This window comes from Mercurialis annua, linkage group LG5 (genome assembly GCF_937616625.2).
Source record: "Mercurialis annua linkage group LG5, ddMerAnnu1.2, whole genome shotgun sequence".
Taxonomy (NCBI): Eukaryota; Viridiplantae; Streptophyta; class Magnoliopsida; order Malpighiales; family Euphorbiaceae; genus Mercurialis; species Mercurialis annua.
Genome location: NC_065574.1, coordinates 51880660 through 51903765, shown reverse-complemented (window position 1 = coordinate 51903765; position 23106 = coordinate 51880660). Strand labels below are relative to the sequence as shown.

The following is a 23106-nucleotide window of genomic DNA, read 5'->3' as shown; positions in this document are numbered from 1 at the left end:
TTACTAATCAGAATTTTGCAGTAAATAAATTATATATCTGAGTTAATAAGTGATTGAGGGAAAGACATATGAAGTTAACTACACATAAATTTAGTTACACAATTAATTTGTTTTCTGCTATTGAATTTTATACATAGCTTGATGATTGACCCTTCACTGTGGAAGATAGCGAAGCCACAGCTTCAGCTACTGTCAAGAAAAGAGCATCAGGCTTCAACATCTCGCGTGCATCGTCGGCACGCTGCAGCTTTTCGATCACCTCTCCCAACGGATTTACCAGCACAAGCTGCGGTAATATCATACGTTAGCACAGCAAAAAAACTATTAGCACTACTACGAAACACGACGATAACAACATCAATTTAATAGTAGTTTTCAAGATGACTATAAAAGTGATCGTGAATATAAACGAAAGATATCAAATGTTCAAATCAAATCAAATTGAACTAGTTAATTTTTCAATTTGGTTCGATTTACAATAAAATTTAACTGAACATTTACTAAATAAAAAAATCAAATTTTTTGCAGTGTCAGACCAATCTAGTTTAATTTTTGTATACTTCTACTAGTGATAGGAGTCTAAAACACTTAAGAGCTTCCAATTTTATAAAATTAAAAAAAACCTTCGCCATTAACAGTTAAAAATCTATTGCAACATAAGCACATATAGTAAATTCGGAATCATCGCCATAAAACTAAGGTAACGGGGCTAGGGGCTGAGGCGCCCTGGCCCTCAACTTTCAAAAAGTACCTCATATATAGTGCATATTATAATTCGGCCCCTCTAATTTTTAAATTTTTACTCGGTCACTGAAGATAATATATTAGAACATTCAGCAACGGTTTATGCTATAAATAGTTTAATTAGCAATGTAGCTATATACCATAAAATAGAAAAAAAATTATTGAAATACTTGCCTCAATCCCTCTATTTTCCATTACTTTCTTTAAATCCTTGAAGAGTGAGATTCCTGTTGTATCAATGGCACTTACAGCTGAAAATCCGACATATAAATTTCAGTTAATTTCCGCTAATAATTTGATGCTGAAATCGAACAACGAACTTAATTACCTGATAAGTCAATAATCACAAAACGGATACTTGACTGTTTCTTTGAATCTTTTTGCTCTTCGTATTCTTCTATCCATCTCAAAATCCTAGTGCATAAACGCCAATTTAATACAAAAATATTCACATTTATTTAATTAATTATCAAATTGATGCAGTAATTAACAGCAAACCAACCTTTCTTTGAGGTAGGTTGTATTTGCAAAATTGATAGGGGCTTCTATGCTTAAAATAACAAATTCAGGAACCATAATAGCTTCTTTGTAATGATGAAGATTTCGGTATATATCTGTCCCGGCTATGTTTCCTAATATCACCGTCTTTGGCCTGGTAACTTGCATCAGAATTTTGAATATGGATATTCCGACCTGATCATGAATTATGTTTAGCTTCGGTTAAGATTTCCTCGCGATAGCTAAGGGTGAGCGAAAACCGACTAAAATATCAAATAATAAAATTGAATTGATTAGTTTAATTTAATTCATTTTGATACTATACTATTTCCTTACAATAAAAATGGATAAGTTTATTTTAAACAAGAATTACAAAATGACAGTTAAATTGATTCATTTTAGTAACTTTTCATTTTACTTTTAATTACTTTAAATTTATTCAGCATTATTAATTAAATATTTTAAAAACACCAACTCTTTTGTAAAAAAAATTCAAACAGTAGTTTGAAAAGTCGTAATATATAAAATAAAAAAAATAAAAATATATTGAAAAAGTAAACAAATAATAATTGCTTGACATTAAGAATAAATTGGTTATTGATGATGATTAAAAAAATTTATAAAAATAGTTTAAATTGATAAAAGAATAAAATTAATATCTCAACTTAAGAGATGAAAAGACTCAAATAAGATTAAGTCCAATTTTGGTTTAAACCGCGTGAAAAATGAACTAGACTGAAAAAATTATTTTAAAAGAAATTAATTCGACTTTTTTGAATTATACTTATATCTCTAATAAAGGCCGATAACTGATAGCTGATAGTCGAGAACTTACAGCGATGGCAAGACCATGTTGAACAGAAATGAAGATGACACCAAAGAAAGCAAATAAGAGAACCATGAAATCATATTTATCAATCTTCCAGATAATATATGCAGCTGGTACGTCTATTAGCCCAATTACGGCGGTTACTATGATAGCGCCCAATACAACATTTGGTGTGTATTGGAACAATGGCATCAGAAACAGCAGAGTCACCATCACCGTTACTGACATTATTATGTTCGAAACCGCTGTTTTAGCTCCGGCATTGTGGTTCACAGCCGATCGCGAGAAAGCACCTGAACAATAATGAGACGATTAAAAGAATCGAACCGAAAATAACCGATAATTGACGGTTAGGGTCGATTGCGCATTATAACTCCTTATTTTGTCCACTTATTTTATTGGAGTTATATGTGTGCAAAAATCATCTTGAATCGAAAAATTTTGTTTGGTTGGATTTGATGTTATAACAAAATTAGTTTTTTTTTACTTCGGTTCGATTTTAGTCATAAAAAAGTACTATTAACTAGATTTTAGTGTAAATCAAGTTAAAATAGTTGAGTCATACACAAAAAGCAATAGAAACGACTAGTTTGATATGGTTTGACTTGAATTTTTTCATAACCCGCTAATATTTTAAAGGATTTTGAAAAACTTCGAAAGCGAATCAAATCGAATAAAGCAGTTTATTTTGGTTTGGTTTTTCGGTCAAGAACCAAATCAAAATCAACTTTTTCATAAGATTAAACCAAATTGAATTTATTTATTTAATGTTCGCTTCGCTCACTCATTACGAGTTTGAACCTAACCGATAAACCACGCAAACGATATGCACCTGTAGTAACATAGCAAGAAGTAGAGGAACCAATAATGTTCATTAGCCCAATTGCCATCATTTCCTTGTTACCATCCACTTGATAATGTTTTAAAGCAGCAAAAGTTCTTCCTACTGCTATGCCTTCCTGTTACAAACAAAACTTCAATAATTATAATCAAATACTAAAATTAAAAATTAATTTTGTAGAAAATATAAAAAAAAAACTTACAGTGAGGGAGATAATGCCGGTAACAAGACCAGTTTTGATGACTAATCCAAGGTAACTTCCATGAAATTGCAGCATATTCCATGATGGAGGATTTAATCCCTCTTGTAATTTTCCAATCTGTTATTCCATTGGTGCACTCACATCAAAATCAATTATTATAGCAAATGAATGTAAAATGATGGATAATTTTCACTTATGGACCCTGATATTTCACATATTTTCCGTCAAAGTCCTTCTATTTTATTTTATAACTAGAAAATTTCTGACATTTGAATGAGTGTAATAAAAGATCTTTAATGTTAATTTTTATATACTATGTTTTAAAATGTTGACCTGAACATTTTATTACTTGCTAAAATAGAAGAGATATTAACATAACAAATGGTCAAACCGGCCTTTCAACAAAAGGTCAAATGGGTGACTCAAACTTGTGTTTTAAGATTAAATAAGTTATTTTTTTGATTTTTTAGTCAATTAGATCCGATGTTCTCTTCATTTAGGTCAAGTAACTTCCAATATGTATACCTAAAACGAGTGACTTATTTAGTCTCGAAATATAAGTTTGAGGACCTAATTGATTAAAATGATCTATTCGACCACGAATCATAGATTTATAAATCTAATTGAATAAAAAAAATTAAAAATAGTTTATTAATTTATTTTCGAGACACAAGATCAAAGGGCCGGTTGATCCTTTGTTCGATGCTAATAATAAAGTTGTCCAACATATTAATATATCATGATATTGAACATCGACACTAATATTTTTGAAAGAAAAATATATAGAAATAAAATAAATATACTTTGACAAATAATAGGGGAAATATCCGAGCTGTGGTCAATAATAGGGGAGAGAAAATATCCGACCGACCGATTTAATTGATAGATTTTGGTCAACTCGGTTCGGTGAAATAATATATATTTGGCCGGTTCTTTTTTATTATTGGTTTAATTTGAAATTTGAATTATTCAAATTAACTGAACCAACTAAATAAATCAAAATTGATTTTTTTCCCACATTTCCTTCCATTTTTAATCTTAACCGAACTAATCATATTATCAATTTATTTAGTTCGATTTCGAATATTACTTAAATTTTTTTGGTCAATTCAGTCCGATTAGAGCTTTATTTTTGGTTGATTCAGTTCTGAACATTCCATCGATCGTTCAATTTAATTTTAGAGATTCTAGCTCACTCTAAAACTTACAGTGCTGATGCCATGGTGTTGGGCCTTGAATGCAAAAACAAGGAGAGTAGATAGAATCACTGACAGAAGAGGGGCTCCAGCTGATACCCAAAACAGTTTTGGTTTCTTCATGCTCTGCACGGCACATTTCCCAATATCAACATTCAATGTCTATTATTTTACCCATCCCGCTCTTTACGTCATGATTAACCTAGTGCATATCGTTAACAATATAATCCAAATCCGTATAAATTTAATAGATAATCTGAGTTTCAGTAACATATTATTAATCTAAAAAATAAAACCCGAACCAGCCTTAGACTTACATTTAAAAGAAAGAAATCCGGTTGGTCCCGTTTGAATATGTTTAAATCCGAACCGTAAACACGATTTTATGTTGAGAAATTTAAGATATGATTGATAAATATTAGAGTAATGATTAAATTGAAAAGAAATTTTGTGGTGAGACAAGATGAACAAAAGTTGGTGAATATAGACAATCAAAACATTCCAGATGTAAAATAGACTTGTCTTGGATTAGATTTTGATTCATAGGCAACTTGTTGAGAGCAAACAATGTATAATTTGGATTTTATTGTAAAGGAAAAAGTGAAGATCAAGATGTTTGTCCCCATGACCCACTTTAAAAGTTATTAGGTCATGTCTAAATTAAGAGATTAACTAGACTCTGCTAATGCTTTATAAGACATGACAATTTATGGATTCTTAATATTGAGGTTTAATTATAAAAAAAAAAACTATATTTTAGTATATTTTATAAAGGGAAAAGGCACAAATATGACTCTAATATATATAAAGCCCGCGTTTCATGTTAGCACATCATGTATTTCGGATCTCAAAAAGGACTCTAACGTCTTGAAAAAGTATCAAAAATGACTCTTCCATTAACATTTTCGTTTAAGGCCGTACACATTTATGTTTAACGCCATCCATGTTTTTTTTATACTTTTTCGCGACGTTAGGGTCATATTTGAAATCTGAAATACATGAGGTGCCAATAAAAAACATAAGGTATACATGAGGGTCATTTTTGCACCTTTTCTCTTTTAAAATTATAATGCAAGCTTTAAATTTGATAAAATTATTCGTTAAACTTTTTGGTATATCATAACATCGGGCTAATTTTCATTGAAAAACATTAATGTAACTGTTGGAATAATATATATTATAGTGTCAACATCGGCATTTTAAACAAAAAATAGTTCGATTTTTGGGTTTGTCAAAATTTAAAAATTGGTGACTGATTTTTCCAAATTTTAAAGTTCATATTTTATTTACAAATAACGTTAAAGTTCAAGATTTCAATTGTATTTAATTCTGGTGTTTATAATCATTCAAAAATAGTCCATTTTTTTTATCTATGACCCAACTTTTTTAAAACGTCGACAAAAGTATTTTAATTGTAGCAAACTATTCTATTTATAAAAAAAATATTATTTTTATTTATGACCAAATTTTATAAATTTATTAATTATAGCTTAATTCTGATAAGTATCTATTCAATGAAAATAGTTTGGTTAAATAATCGGAAAAGTTTGATTTTGTTTTTATATATACGTTTCATTGGCTATAATTCAAAAATACTTATTCAAATTAGATCAAAGTTGATATTTTTTAAAAGATAGGGCTATAAATAACCAAAAAAATGAATGTCTAAAGTGTGTAGACCTAACCAATATTAATATGTTTTTTACTGTATATTTTGTAACTGACTACATTTAAATAATAATTTATGCAAGTCTTTGTAAGTATAGTTTAATGATAGCAACACTGAGATTTGATCTGTAAGTTACAAATTCAATTATCTTTGATTCGATTCTAATTTTTTTTAAAGAATTGATACTATAATTTAATCTGTAAAATTCAGATTCAATTTTGGATTGATTCTTATTAAAAAAATGATGTATAAGGTGTAGATTAGGAATAACATACAATATGTCTTGCTACTAACAGGAACACAAGGAAGCTAACTCCCATCAGTATTGTTTGCCATGACCACTGCACATGAAATAGCATTATTGGTCAATAATTCTGCATCATATATATAATAAGGCCAAATAAAGAAAAAAAAAGAAATTTTTTGATATAAACAAATATTTAAACTCTGAATTATAGTAAAAATATCACATTATATTTTTAATTTTATCAAATTTCTAAAATTGAATTAAGACGTGTGTTTATAATGACGTGAAACTGATGTGATGAGTAAAAAAAATTCGAGTGTAGTTATATCACATTACATGATTTCACTTTTAACCAAACAGAATAAAAATATCTCACTTTTTATTTAATTTTAAGGGATGAGTGAAATTAAAATTAATTAGACCTTTTTTTAGAGTTCGGTTAGAATATGGTTTTTGCCAGAGATTTGAAATGTTTCGGATTGGCTTTGTCCACGACTGACACATAGTGGAAAGAATCTATCTATTTTTCTTTTCTGCAAAGTCAAAATTAAATTTTATGAAAAAACAGATTTGAATTTGAAATTTTTATTTGAAAAATATTTTTCTATTATCTAATTATGTTTGTGAGACTAATCCTAATTAATTTCTAATTACTCATCATAAACCAAAATAATATCTGATAATGGACAAATAATTTCATGTGTAAAAATTTACCTCCTTGGTGGTATGAAAAACAGAGGTGAGAACAGGAATCAAACCCATTTCTTTAGTAAAATGAGTAATTCCAAGTAAGCTTTTAAGCTGTTGTAAAGAAACTATAATTGCAGCTCCAGCCATAAATCCAATCAAAGTTGCCCTTGAAAGAAAATCAATGATAAATCCCAACCTGAAAAAATCATCCAAAATATTATTAGGAGGGGCAATATAAGGAAAAAAAATTAATCGACAATTTCTGCGTATTAATCAGAGCGGAACTACGAATTGGGATTTTTTTTGAAGAAATTTGAGTTTTAAATCAATTCTGACCAGAACGGACGCACAGACCTACCTATGAGTGGTTCCGCCACTGACAACCATTAACCAATAAAAATAAAAGAAAACTAAAAGTAAAAAAAAACACTTTTACCTTAACAACCCTAAAGAAGCTTGGAAGAGACCAGCAAAAAAAGTAGAAGAAAAAGCCAGTTGAAGAAATAACAAAGGATCATTAGTAGGTGACACTTCTTGTCTTAGCATTGATCCCATTATAAGAGATGCAATGGAAACAGGTCCAACTGCAAGGTCTCTTGAGCTCCCAAGAACAGCATAAACAAGCGGCGGAACGAAGCTCGAATCTGCATAAACATGTCGGACTTCGTGATTCTAACCCACTTTAATTTTGACTTCGACAATCAACAAACTATGCTCTAACATTTCAATTTACACATGTTTCCATGCTTGAAACATACGCAACTATATTGCACGAAAACTCCGAAACACAATATTGTAAAAAGTATATAATTTCAGCCGTTTTCTGTTCAGCGTTTCGAGTTTTTATTTCAGTTATGCACTAAAAATACGCGAGAATTAAACAAAAAAACTCACAAAGACCCACTATAGGAGGTAGATTTGCAAGCTTTGCATAGCTAATACCCTGAAATCAAGAAATTTTCTGGAATTAATAGTGATTAAAGAGAAGTTATTAAATAGAGTAAAATGAAAAAAAAATTGAAAACTAATTGCCTGAGGAATGGCCAAGCTGGCAATGGTGAGACCAGAAACAATATCAGATTTAAAAAGCTTGAGATTATAATTAGGACCCCATTGAAGAATAGGAAAAACATATTGAGCACCAAGAATCCATTTCTTGCCCAAAGATTGTCCTTTAAATTGGCGCAAAGGGTCATCAGGAAAAAAAGTTTCTTTAAGTCTGGTGCTGAATTTCTGAAGGGTGGTTCTGTGGGGTGGTAGTACAACTTTGTGAAGTTCCATGGGGGATATGGTTTCTAGATAGTGGTGATGAGAATGGATATTAATGCCACTGTTGCTTGCATTTGGCTCCATGGAAATGAGAGAGAGAAGAGAAAATGGTAGGGTTTTTTTTTCTCTTTATTAATTCTGCATGTATTGTTTCAGCAACATATATATTGGAACAAGGGAGTGTAACGAAATACAAAAAGAAAAAGAAAAAGTGTGTAGCCAAATTATATCACCATAAACCCGGATTTTCTCCGTTGGTTTCAAGTGTGGACAGTAAATATATAACTAAAAGAACATTACACAAAGAACATTACTTGTTCGAATTTCATATCCCACTAAATGAAACTTATTGAAAATATTTATAAATTAGTTGTTAAATTATCCGCATTAAGTGGGAAATCCGAACGCTGGGATATCTAGACTAGCCTCTCCGAAAGTTTACTCAGGTGGTCAGGCTCCACCACTAAAGGGTAGTCGGACTCCGTCGAGAGTTTTCTTATCACAAAAATAGTAACAAATAACACCGGAAAAATGAAAAATAATATATCGGTGGTGGTAAGATGCGGCCGTTAGAAGCGTGTTTTATTTGGATATAATTAAATTAATTGAATCAAATTAAAAAAATTATTCAGTTCGGTGTTTGGTTAATTTGATTCGATTGTAATGCTACTTTCAAGCTCAATATAATAATGCATGAATCGGGTCTAATACCACCTATAATAGTAGAAATAATTAACTTAAATTAATTTAATAATCATATTTTAAATTTTATAAATCATATCAATTTGTTATGACTTAGTCACCAAAAAAACCCTCGCCTTTTAACCCCTTTTCAGTTGCATCATGACGTTGCAATTTTGTCAGTTGCACCCTAATTCGCACCTTTGGATTTTAATTTCACCCTCAAAATTAAATTGGACTTTTTTCACTCGGAAAAAATTCACAAAAACCCTTATAAAGTACTCATTTGAACTCTTTTCCACATAAAAAATTAAAAACAGATGATTTATTTTTATTTTTTTCAAATGAAAAAGAGATCAATTTAGTACTTGAGGGTGGAATTAAAAATCAAAGGTGCGAATTAGGATGCAACTGACAAAATTGCAACATCAGAATGCATTGAAAAGGGGTTAAAAGGTGGGTTTTTTTTTGTGATTAAGCCATTTTTTATTGCGGATGTGAGATGTTATAGATATATTGCTGCTTCTGTTGTTTATTTATTGTTTTTTTTTTTGGTAAAAACCAAAAAGAGCAGAATTGCTATAAACCCAGAAAACCAGAATTCAGCATAAGCTGATACAAGGCTCAGCAATACAAGGCTAAGCAGAACATCAACAGAAAACTAAATCAAAGCAAAGAAATAAACTTAAATACAAGCTCTGATGTTTTTTACACAATCTTCAACTCTGGGACTTTTTGCTTTGAATATCAATTCATTTCTGGCCTTCCAGATATAGTAAATAGCAGCAGTGAAAGCTTTTTTTCTTCTACAGGCTTCAGCAGATCTACCTTTTGCTCTTCTGCAGAAAAAGGAAACTTCTCTGCTCCAGGAAAGGCACCCTCTCCTAATGTTCAGCATGTTCAACACTTCCACCCATACACTCCTTGAGAAAATGCAGTCAAAAAAGAGATGGTTTCTGTTTTCTTTATGCACTTTGCAAAAACTGCAGATATCATCATCAATGACCTTCCATCTCTTAAGTTTATCTTTTGTAGCCATTCTGTTCTGAATTGCAATCCAAGCTATAAAAGCAAACCTAGGGACACTATCTTTCCAGATTAACTTCCACCAAAGAACACTGCTTGTTTCATTTACCAACTTTCTCCAAGCACTCCCAATGGTGAATTTACCATCAGGTCTAGTTTTACTGATCACCTGGTCTCTAGCATCATGACAAATTCTATAATTCCCTTCTATGAATTCCCAAGCAGCATTGGTAATCTCATCTATGTGATCAGGTAAACACCACCTTCCATTCTTCCAAAGATTGTTTATTTTCTCTGCCTTCTTAATGTCTGAACTTTTAATATCAATACCCTGGAATCTCTCCTCAACAGACAGACCATTAACCCAGGGGTCTCCCAAAAAATAAAAGTTTTCACCATTCCCCAACTTGTATTCAAACAAAGAAGCAATTTGAGGTCTGATTTTCAACATGTTTCTCCAACTCCATGAACAGTCCAATGGCTTGGCTATTCCCCAAAAGCTAGAAAGTCTAAGCTTGTTAATAATAACCCAGTTAGCCCACAGAGAGGGTTTATAGGAGATAATGTTCCATACATTTTTTGCTACAGCAGCAACATTCCAAAGGGAAATAGCCTTAACCCCTAAACCACCACTTTTTTTACTCGAACAGACAGTGTTCCAGTTCACTAGGCTCCCTTTCTTCTCACTATTGCCATGCCAAAGATATCTTCTGCATTTCTCTTCAACTCCATTAATAACTGCTTTGGGGAGGATAAACACAGTACACCAGAATATATGCATACTAAGGAGGACAAAATTAATTAATTGGAGTCTACCTGCATAGGAAAGAGACTTTGCAGCCCAGGAATTTATTCTAGTAGAAATTCTATCTATCAGCTCACTACACATGCTCTTAGACAGCTTAGAGGACATCAATGGTAATCCCAGGTATTTTACAGGCAGCTTGCCTTCTATAAAACCCATTATATTCAAAATTTCACTTTTAATACTACCATTAGGGCCACTAAAGTAAATAAAACTTTTAGTAAGATTAGGGACTAAACCTGAGACATTGGAGAACTCCATGATGGTATCTTTCAGGATAGAGACAGAATGAGTATCCCCATTGCTAAAAAGGAACAGGTCATCTGCAAAAGCCAGATGACATAGATTGACTTTTTTGCAGCTCTTATGATGTATAAAACCAGTGCCACCCCTGGTATTCACCATTAAGCTTCTAGACAGGTAGTCCATGCACAAAACAAAGATGAGAGGGGACAGGGGATCCCCTTGTCTAAGGCCTCTGGCACTTGGAAAATAACCATAGCTCTCACCATTGATTTGAATAGAAAACATAGAGCTTCGGATACAGCTCATCACCAGTTTAATGAAGCCATTATCAAAGTTTAACCCCAGCAGAACTTCCTCTATGAAATCCCATTCAACTGTATCATAAGCTTTTTGCAGGTCTACCTTCATGGCACAGGAGCTCCCTTTCTGTCTGTGGTAATTTCTTACTAGCTCATGAGCTAGTAAGATGTTATCAGCTATACTTCTTCCTGGAACAAAAGCTGATTGGCTTTTAGAGATGATTCTGTCTAAAATGCTACTCAGTCTCTTAGCTAAGACCTTGGAGATGACTTTATAAATCACATTACAGCAGGCAATGGGCCTATAATCTCCTATGTTCTCAGGGATGTCCTTCTTGGGGATAAGAGTGATTAAGGTGGAATTTGCTTGCTTAAGCATTTTCCCAGTCAAGAAGAACTCTTTAACTGCATCACTGATGTCTCTGCCCACCACACCCCAACTCTTCCTGAAAAAACCACTGCCAAAACCATCAGGCCCAGGGATTTTTTCAATATCTATATTGAATAGAGCTTTTCTGGTTTCCTCATCACTGACCATCTCACAAAGCATATCATTTTCTTCTCTATTGACCAACATACCTTCTGCAAAAACAGTATGGTTGACATTTTTCCTATTCTGCATTTTGTCACAAAAAAAATTCTTGTAATGCTCCAGAATTTTCTTCTTAAGCTGATCTGCTTCTTCAACAATTATACCATTGAAGTTGAGTCTGATAATTCTATTCCTGGCAACTCTCTGTTTCATACATCTGTGGAAAAATTTATTATTTCTGTCCCCCAAAGCAATCCATTTCATTCTGGATTTCTGTCTCAGCATGCTCTCCTCCCAATTTATCAAACTCAGAAAGTACTTGTTGACAGCTCTTTCCTCCTCCATCAGCTCAATATTATGGGGATTAGCTTGTAAGTCATTTTGAAGATGACTAAGAATTTCTCTAATCTTTACAATTCTCATATCAATGTTGCTGAATTCCTTCTTGTTCAGCTTAATTAACTCACTTTTAGTATTCTTCATTTTCTGATAAGTTCTATACATGCAACAACCTCCACTACTCTCCACCCAACCTCTCTTGACTGCTTCTGTGAAATCTTGGTGCTCACACCAAGCATTGAAGAATTTAAAACTCTTATAAACCCTCTCCCTGTTCACCTGCACTTTCACTACTAAAGGGCTATGATCAGAAACTCCTGGGGCCTGCACATCACAATAAGCATCTCTCCACTCTTTCATCCAATTCTCATTAACAAAACACCAATCAATGGTTCTCCAAATTCTATCAGTTCCAAACTGGTTATTAGACCAGGTATACTTATTCCCTACTTTCTTTAACTCCATCACATTAGAATCACTGATCCAATTCTTAAACTGCTCAGCAGCCTGATAATCAATCTCATTACCTCCAATTCTGTCATTATTGCACATAACAGCATTAAAATCCCCCAGGATAATCCAGCTATCATTAGTTCTCTTACTGATGTCATTTAAATGATCCCATAAATCAACTCTCTCACTAGCAATGTAGGAGCCATACACAAAAGTAATCCAGCAACTCATGCCATCACTCTCAAATCTGCAATGGATATACTGACTATGCACTATCTTGCTACTAACTTTGAATCTATTACCATCAAACAACACCCAAATTCTGCCCATGCTAGAACTAGAGTAGTTATTGATAACCTCCCAACAACTCAATTTATTCTTAATATTACCCCAAACAACTTCCCATTTATTAGCATTAACTCTGGTTTCTACTATCCCAGCAATACTTAAACTATTTCTATTGATAAAAGCAACCATTTCAGATTGCTTGGATGGATTATTAATCCCCCTCATGTTCCAAACACCAATCATCGATCAATATCCAGGAGCCTGGAGTTCAGTCTCACCTTACTCCCCCCTTTCTTTGCTACCATACTCCAATTTGCCTTATCATTCCCATCAGGATCATTTACAAGAGAACTAAAAGTATTTTTGGTTTTAGAACTCATACCAATTTTTTGACTCACTCCAGGATTATGACCAGCTCCATCTTGTTTAGTATTTTTGTCAGCTCTATTAATTCCTCCAGAACTGGGATCAGCATCAATATTCAGAATACCTCCAGTTTTCAATTCACTTCCTGCCCTTATATCACCAGTATTGTCCTTCTTCATATCCTCTCCCCTGTGCTCAATCTTATTAATAATGTTTTCATGTATTTCATCCTCATTAGAGTCCCTTTTTTCAATGGCTTTCTTTGCATCTTGTGTCACCCTGCACATACTTTTAGAATGTCCCATTCTACAACATTTCTCACATATTAGTGGCTTCCATTCATACACAATTTTCTGTCTGAAGGATTCTCCATTCTCATCACACATCTCAACCATTTCTGGAAAACATCCCATGACTTCCATCTCCACCAGGATTCGAGCAAAACCTAGCTTAGATCTGGTTATGGTACACTGATCACAATAGAGAGGTTTTCCACAAAAACTCCCAATCTTACTTAGAATTTCAGGAGACCAGAACTCCCAAGGAAGACCTGGGAGTTGGATCCAAACAGGGGCAGATCTTATGTCGTTCGGATCCATGGACATTCTAGGACGCCATTTCTTCAACAGCAACGGCTTCTGATCAAAAGTGTATGGGCCAGATCCCAACACTTTACTGCAATCCTCCTCTAATTGAAACTCAAACAAAAACATCGATGAATTAATTCTGATGACATTTAAAAGCCCATATTTTGACCATCTGTTTCTGACAAACGCATTGATCCTTTCATACTTTGGGTATGTACCATATACACAACCCACCAAAGCATTCTTCCATCTATGTTCTTCTTTAACTGTCTCACTCGAGCTAAAACTCACAAATCTTTCTCCATCCTTGATTGTAGGAGGGATATACTTTAACTCACTGGATTCACTTCTCTGTCTATTATCAAATAGGTTGCTCCATTTCATTTTTGGTGGTTTTTCCATCTTCTCAGCTTCAACTTCCTCTGTAATTATCTCAGAATCAGCATTCTCAATTAACTTCTCAGGAACAAAATCCACTTCAATCGATTCCTCTGTATTACTTTTTTCAATCTCATCAGTAATTAAATCAATCCCTTCATCAGTCTTTTCAGTCTCTTCAATCTTCTTTGTACCAGGCGTAGCAGTCACCTTCCCAATGCGTTTTCTCCCCATACCGGCGTCAGCGATAACCTAGGAGCCCTAGATCTCAGGCGCTGAGAGAGAAACGAGGAGAGAGAAAATGACCCTTAAAAAAAATAAAAAGACAAAATTGTTACTATTTTTATTTATTGTTATTTTTGAATCTTTTAGCCTTTTTTTTTTGACGATTACTATAGCTCTATCAATCAGACCGCTATCAAACAAAAGCAGTACTCTTAGTGGAGAGAAGTCGGTTCAATTGACAAGAGCCTTATCAGAACAGAATTCTCTTTGAGACCACTTCATTTTTTATTTTGCTTGTTACAATTTTTTTTTGATTTACGTTTTATAAAATTTCGATATTTAAAGAATTTACGTATATTTAAGACTATAATTATGAAAAAGGTTATACAACCGAAATCAATTTTATCTCTAAAAATGCTTGATAATGTTATCTGAAAGTTTTACAGATACAATATTTACCATTTCCATTAATCATTTCAGGAATTATTCTTGTGCCAACTATTTTAGAGGGTACTTTAGCTCACACAATTAATTTTGTTTACCCAATTAAAGAGCACCCATTACGAAATTGTATTACTCCTTCCATTCCAATTAGAAAACTCTTTTGTTATTTTACACATATTAAAAAAAAATCTTTATTAATTATCTTCAAAATTATTATATCATTAACTGTCTTGTAAATTAGTCTGACCATTAAAATAAAGTAAAAGATAACAAAATAAATTAATCTAAATCGGAAATCGGCAATTTCTGACTCAATCGGCATTTTTTTCAAATTTCAAAAAGTAAATTTGCACATTCAGCTGTATAGATTCTCGGCGAATTAGTGAAATTGTAATGGATCTATATTTTTTGAATGGTTTGGATAGATTTCTAAGATATCAAAAAAATTGTCTTTCAACACTAATATTTAAAAAAAAAAAAACTTTCGTTACTCTTAATATTCTAATATAGTCTCTCATTTTTTATCATTATGGAAGGAGTTTTTTTCTTTTTTGGATAATTGGAAAAACGGGACAGGTGTGAAAAGAAAAGAACAGTGGCGAAGCCACATGTATGATAAGAGGATTTGCCCCTCTTATTTTTTCAAAAAAATACAATTTTCTATGTAAAGTTAATTTTTATTTGTATTGATTATCTATATAATATATTATATATTGACTCCCTTAATTTTAATAAATTTTAAATTTTACATATTACTCATGAAAATAGTATATTTTGCCCTCTTAGTTTTAATTTTTGGCTACGTCCCTGAATGAACCCATAACCTAACATGTGGAACGCTGCTTAGCTTTTGTACTATTTGAAGTATGTCTTATCGGTAAAAGATTTTTAATATTTATGAAAGGAATTGATTCCACGACCTTAACCGAATTTCGACCTGGCGCATAATACTGTATAATTCATCGGTACAGTCTCCCCTCCATACGTGTTATTCTTACGGAATGGGATTCCCTCAAGTTCATTTTAAACTTGAGAGGGTCATATTCACGATATATACCGTTTATTTTGTAATGAACGGTGTACATTTAACAAGTATAATTTTAATTAAATTAATCTACACAGTTCATTTTACAATGAACGAATGAACATGACCTTCTCAAGTTCAAATGAACTTGATAGAATCCCAATCCTACTCTTACACATCCGGCTGTTTCACTTCGATTAAAACAATATAACTATTTTTTATAATTTGCGGTTGGCTTAATACATAGTTTGACCCCTGAACTTGTACCATTTTATCCATCTAACCTCTAAACTTAACATCTCACCTATCGAACCTCTGAACTTGTTAAATAATCCGATTTAACCCCTAAACTTGATAAATACGTAAATATTGAACCCCTCTGTGCCACCTGTCACTTGAAACATTTTAGAAGAAATTGTGTACGGAGGGGTTCAATGTTTACGTTTTTATCAAGTTCAGGGGTCAAATCGGATTATTTGACAAGTTCAGAGGTTCGATAGAGGAGACGTTATGTTTAAGGGTTAGATGGGTAAAAAAGTACAAGTTCAGAGGTCAAACTATGTATTCAGCCATTTGCGGTTACACCTGCTCCGAGACTGAGAGCCTACATGCACATGCATCATTATTGTAAAATTGTATAATTATTTCCATACTTGATTTAATTTATTTATTTTTTCTGTTCGGCCAAACAATCGATTCTCGTACCAACTGTTATAGTCAGAGAACATAAGTAGAATCCAGATAAAAAAACATAAATAAATATGAATCTAATTTAACAACATACTTAACTCACACCTTCATTGAACTTTCATTTATATATTTTTAATTATTTCGTAAATGTTAAAAAAACAAATATTTTAAAGCTGATGGTGCAACATAAAATGGGTATAGTGGGATGATATACCCATTTTATCTGTTTCAGAAACGGTGCACTTCTCTAAGTTGGTTATGAATTTTATGACTGTATTTCAAAGCTGAAATCATTTGTTACAAACTTCCAAGTTGTCAAACTACTTACTGCCATCTGTCATGACTTGCCCCAAGACAGTGCCTTATTATTGCACCTCTTCATTACACAACTCATTAACATTACAAAATCATATGTTTCATTTTGTGTGAATTCCATTAAAGTATTACTCCCTTCGGTACATACTATTTATCGCATTTGACCTTTTTACATAAATTAAGAAAATAATAAATATGTCTTGATTTGTGTATAGTTTTATTAAATTGTCCATATTAATTACTACTTGTTTTATGTCTTGATTTGTGTACAGTTTTATTAAATTGTCCATATTAATTACTACTTGTTTTATGTTTGACTAGTTCTTTTAACCTTACAAAATATTTATTGTTAGTGATAATTTTGAAAAAATAGCAATTAATACTTTTTTAAAACTCTAATGTGACAAATATTATGGACCAAAGGAAATTCTCAAATGCGACAAATATTATGAACCGGAGGGAGTACTAATATCTCATGCCCATAATAATACACATTTCTTTCCGTTTATAAAGGGACATATTTAAATTAATAGATAATTTATATTATAAATATAAAATATTAAAAAGTGAATTTATTTATAAGATATTATTTTATTTATTCAATTAAGTAATGATTTTTATTTTTTTAAATATTTTAATATATTTTGCTATAATTAATAAAAATATATAGTTTATAAGATATTTATAAAATAATGTATATTAATTATAACAGAAAAAGTTAATTTAACTTGAAATTAGTTTATTTTACCAAGAACATTTGTTAATTTATTAATCAAAGTTAAAGAACGAAGAACTCAATAAAATAGGTTATTTTTCCTAACTTATTTTTTTCTTTTATTAATTAGAGCATGTCGCAATTTCATCATTCTGGTATCAATTTTGTGACACTTGTCTTAATACTTAATAGATGAATATTATAATTTGATGCGAAAAATTATATTAATTAAAATGGCCATATCCAAATTTGATTCCCTTAATTTTAATTATTTTAAAGAATCTTTTCATTATAAATGCGTTGGATCAACCCAAATAACATAATATTCTATTCCAATCTTTATTAGACTAATCTCAATCTCCTATGTGTCTATTAATAGGACTAGTTTCGCATTACGTGCTATGCACGTGGCTCGTAATGTGACTCGTCAATTAAATTTATTATAAAATTACATAATTTATTTTATTTATAATTAATATTAAATTAGTTAGCATTTTTTGTTAAAAAAGTTATTTATTATTTTTGTAAAATTTTGATTGGAATCAATTTTTATAAATAAATAAATAAATTACATATCTTTAATGGTCTATTTTTTAAAAATGAGTAACGGAGCTATAGTTGTTGTATGCCCCCACATATACACAGCATTAGTTAAATATTATAAAAGTAAATCATATTAATATGTAATTAAAATACTTCAACATTTCGTGCTAGAATGATCCATATAAGTGCATGAATAATTGATTGTATATAGTGAAATTTTTTTCTCACATCTCATGATTGAATATTCAAAATAACATTGCTAACTATTAAAACATTATCCAATAATCCATGTACTTATATAATTGGGAGAACCAACGGAATTTTCACATTCAATCTCAACAATTAGTGCATTTCCTTTAGTTCCATTTTTTTAAAATACTTATTTTAATTTAATTATTTTAATAGCAATCTACTAATTAATAGGTATATTGATCATATATAAACTCAAATAGAAATCAAGTAATAATTACAATTATCGGAAACTCCTCACATATATCAACTTTTTATACTCAAAACATCACTTTCGTAATTATAATGTGGCCATAGTCTAATATCTATATTTGCACTGGTGTGACGATTATGTGTTCTTATTATACACATAATGATTGTGTCATCATACTATGATACCCATTAACAATTTAGAATTATTATTTTATTATTTATTTGTTTCTTTTAATCTACTAACATTTTCATAAATTTGTTCTCATGAAGCAATATTGGTATGAGCATTTGGTCAAAAATTGAAAGAAAATTACTGAATTAGTTAATAGTTAATAGAAATTTTATCCGCTTTTACTGCCCACCATAGTTTGTGATGACTAATAAATCTTAAAAATATACTCCTTTACGTAGTGGTAATAGCTAGAGGAAGAATTATAGTTATAATAGAAACAAATTATAGAAGATCTTTTGGATATATGTATATGAAATTCAACTTCGGCAAAATTTTAGGTGAAGAGAGATTTATTAGTCTTTTGGATATATGTATATGAAATCCAACTTCGGCAAAATTTTAGGTGAAGAGAGATTTATTAGTCAACAAATTAAATAATTGTGTTTTATTTAGGATTCTAATTATAATATATTTTTAATAATTAATTAATCAATGACCGTTATACCTTTATTTAGTAATAAATTAGAAAGGATTATTCAGTAAATTTGCCTGTCCCCCCCCATCCGTGCTTTTCACGTGTTACACACGTGAGCGACATTTATATGACCCGTTATATTATTTATTTTTAAGTTACAATATTTTTATTTAAGTTATGCTCGTGATTGATATTTATTTGACCCGTTATATATATCAAATATAATTAGATTATTAAATATATTTTTAATAAATTGTTAAAATGTTATTAAATTGAAATTATTTTTAATTTTTAAATAATTCAAATCCATATGCATAATAAAAAAAATTGTGTAATTGAGGTCATCCAAATTCATTAAGCTAGTTTCAATGGAGTTTTTCTAGACATGTATAGAATTTAGTGTGTTTAGTCCTATGAAATACATATGATGAACTCAACATGATTGGTTAAATTCAAAATCTGTATGTATATATACTCAACATGATTGGCTAGAATTGTATTGTTAAATAAATATTTTTATTAATATTGGAATTCAGGCTACAATGACTCCTATTATAATTAAAAAAAAATTCCATACAAAAGCTATTAAAAAGTCTGACTAAAACTTGTGTTATATGTAAAACATTGTCCTAGAATACAGGTGTAAAACAATTGTTTATGTGGAATTTAATCACCTTAAATTAAGAGTTCTAATAGTTTGAATATCAATGTAGTATTTCACTTCCGCCAAACTCTATTAGTTAATATGAGTTGGAGTCAGATTTTTAATTAATTCGTTCTATTTTTAATTATGTTATTTTATTTAAATTAAACTCTTATAAACTATAAATTTTTATATATAAATTGTACCCTTAATGAAGCCTATTATCGTAATTTTGCCTGTCCCCCCCCCTTCCCACATATAAGATAGTTATAGATAGATATGTATTCCGTTCAAATAAAATTAAATTAGATAGAAATTATTATTTTTAAATAGTTAAATTATACATTCAAAACGAATGAATTGAAGTAGTTGATTTGATTTTTCAGTTTTATATGTTCTAAAATTAAATTAAAAAAATTACGCCTAAAATCATACTGAACCAAAGGATTTAATGTTTATATATTATTAAAGCGAAACCAAATAAAAGTTACTGATGATAAAAAAAAAATTATCGATTCGATTTGATCATTAGATTTAATTCGTGTTTTTCACGCATCTACCACTAGTAGTAACACATTAAATCCTAGGCAATTGTTAAAATAATTGAGCCAAAGATGTCACTTATATTGGAACCATTTTCATAATAGAACCCTTAAAGTATATATCTCGTCAACATGGAGGAATGATTGCATAAAAAATACATCAGCATACGACATAGTTTTGCCATTAGAGAAGTGTGCATATATATTGGCTTATCGATCACCCGTTTATAAATGTCAGCATATAGCATATAGTACACATTAATTTTATGACTGATCTCTTTTTCATTGAACCAACAGATGTTTGTGATTGTTCAGAATTATTCTCATGTCAAGTCTAAATAAGCACAGTTTAACCCACTTTGCCTTTTAATGATCAAAGTATAATGCATTACTTTTTTGCTTCATGTAAATTATTTTTGCCAATTTGGATTGGACCCACTAAGAATTGACTGTGATAGCTTCAAAAATAATCATTATCACTCACATTATTAGTTGGTAATGCATCAATTGATAAACTATATGTAGCACTTTAAATAAAGGTCTAATGGCGGAAAAAAAAAACATACCTTTACGGCTTGTTATGATTTAAATCAAATTTTATAATTTAAATTAAATTATATTTTTTTTACAATAATAACTAAATTATTGGCCAAACTTGCAACAAAAAAATCCAAATTTGGCTATTATTGCAACAAAAATATACAATATTAACTATTATTACAAAAATTAAAAGTTTGGTTTAAATTATAACAAGTTATAAATGTTTGGTATTTTTTCGTCATAAAGACTTAAATAAATAACTATACTCTTACTAACTAAACTGAATGAACACTTTAAAACTCTATGAAAATAGTTACAGTCGATCCAGTCTACCATTAGTATCCGTAAGCTCCATATAATCAATATCTTATGTAATTGAAAAGTTAAATCTCATTAAGAATGAAGATAATCTTCGAAGTTGAGATTTTCTAGATAATTTTTTGGTATCTAATTAATTAAAGATATTATTATTATTATTTTATTTGATCTCAAGTTAAACATTTTTAATTCTTTTTTTTAATAATTGTAAAAGAAAGAGTGCTTGTGAAAAAAAATTTAAATCTACGATCTAGCAGTTTGTTGTCCCGCGTGATTTTTTTAAAAGGTTAACTACCTGTTTTATAAAGGTATATAAATAACCATTATTTGGTCAAAAGCAAATTTTGGCTAGTTATCTTTTATATAATCATTATTGGACATAAAAATATTCTTTATGACCACTTTTTTCAACTGTCTTGTAATTAAAAATAAGTTAGTTTTTGGTTTCCTAAAGTATCTGTATTTTTTTCTTAGTTAACTTTTCACTGGTTCCATGCATTAAGTATTTGTATCTCAATCTATTTCGGCATCACGTTTTATATTTAATCATTTCATGAGAATACTCATTGAATGAGCAATAATTCAATAAGAGATTTCGGATCAAATCGGTATATTATCTCGTTCTATGAAGTACGAAAACTTAAAAAACACTGTAATTTTGATTTTTAAAACTTTTCAAAGATCAAAACTCAAAATAACTCATACGAAACATTTTAAACTGTCTTAGAAAACAATAAAAATTATTTATTCATTTTCCATAAAATAACTTAGAAAATTATTCACAAATAAAAAAATCTAAATATCCACAATAAATTAGGTCTCCTCATTTTTATTAAATTATATTATAATTATAACATTTATAAAACTTTAAATTTTAATTTTATTTATCACAATTAACATTTATAAATCATTATTATCTGTTATGAACTTAATTTTGAGTAAATTTATTTATCAAAAATGTATAATAATTTTAATATATAACTTCATAACTTTTTATAAATTTAATATTTATAGATGTATCCCTAATTTTTTATTAAGTACATGTTTTTTCACGTTTTATATTCTTATTTTTTTTTGAATTGTCGTTTCTTAGTGTTCATTTTGTGTCGTAATTTTTTTTTGTGCTACTTCATCGCTCTTTGAGTCATCAGCTATTTTTGTCTATATTTATCTTTTAGAAAATAATATATTTTGTTCTAATCATGACAAAGTGAACTCATCCACGAAATAAAAAATGACAATATATATTAAATGTTAAATGAAGAAAGGAAAAGATTGGGAGGTGGAATGAAAAATGTGTAATGTTATTAATAATGTGTTTTTGGAAGAAAATGTGCATTTAAGTCATAAAGCGAAAGTGAGCGAAAAAAGAAAACAGACCAAAATGATGAGGTTGATATTTATTTAAAAGATTTAATTATAAAAAATATTTTTTTTCTTATGGTCTAAATTTTAAAATTGTCAATTTTAATTTGTGTTTAAATATTTAATATTAATTATAATCGTTCATTTAAATTGAAATAAATAATACATCCTTATATTTAAAAATTCTGATAATAAAAATGTAAATAAAGATAATTAAAAAAATATTTAGATTTATTTCGCTCTAATTTGGATAAATGAAAATAAGTAAAAGATAATGATTTTAAAACTTTAGCCTATAATAAAAAAGTCGAAAAATAGACTTTTTTTTAGATAATTAGGCACACTTAACAAATTATTGAATTTGGGCAGAAAACATATTAAATATTAATATTGTATTAAAAATTTACAAAATAAATCATGTGAATCCGTCTCTGCTTATCTTCTTTCATGAAGCCACTAAACGAGCTTT

The 23106-nt window shown here is 30.0% G+C and overlaps 1 protein-coding gene across 2 annotated transcripts; it reads right to left on the bottom strand.

Moving 5' to 3' along the window:
* On the bottom strand, positions 1 to 8364 carry LOC126682158 (probable sulfate transporter 3.3). 2 transcript variants are annotated; one of them, XM_050377742.2, is made up of 13 exons: positions 7949 to 8364; positions 7811 to 7859; positions 7353 to 7560; positions 6941 to 7112; positions 6255 to 6320; positions 4323 to 4436; positions 3115 to 3231; positions 2904 to 3030; positions 2078 to 2364; positions 1247 to 1437; positions 1073 to 1158; positions 919 to 995; positions 1 to 286 (listed from the first exon to the last, which is right to left on the bottom strand). In XM_050377742.2, the coding sequence occupies exons 1-13, from the start codon at positions 8267 to 8269 to the stop codon at positions 128 to 130; spliced, it is 1974 nt and encodes a 657-aa protein (XP_050233699.1). In that variant the 5' UTR covers positions 8270 to 8364; the 3' UTR covers positions 1 to 127. The 2 variants fall into 2 exon arrangements, with proteins under 2 accessions (XP_050233699.1, XP_050233700.1); XM_050377743.2 differs by lacking the exon at positions 4323 to 4436 and having other exon boundaries at positions 7949 to 8363.
* Between the last annotated feature and the right edge of the window lie 14742 nt (positions 8365 to 23106).

Bases quoted from the DNA above. Each gene is read 5' to 3' on its own strand.
- LOC126682158 (XM_050377742.2), bottom strand. From the start codon at position 8,269: ATGGAGCCAAATGCAAGCAACAGTGGCATTAATATCCATTCTCATCAC. The intron at 7,561-7,810 runs GTGAGTTTTTTT...ATGTTTATGCAG, and splicing joins ACCTCCTATAGTGGGTCTTT to ATTCGAGCTTCGTTCCGCCG. The intron at 2,365-2,903 runs GTGCATATCGTT...ATTATTGTTCAG, and splicing joins TTCTTGCTATGTTACTACAG to GTGCTTTCTCGCGATCGGCT.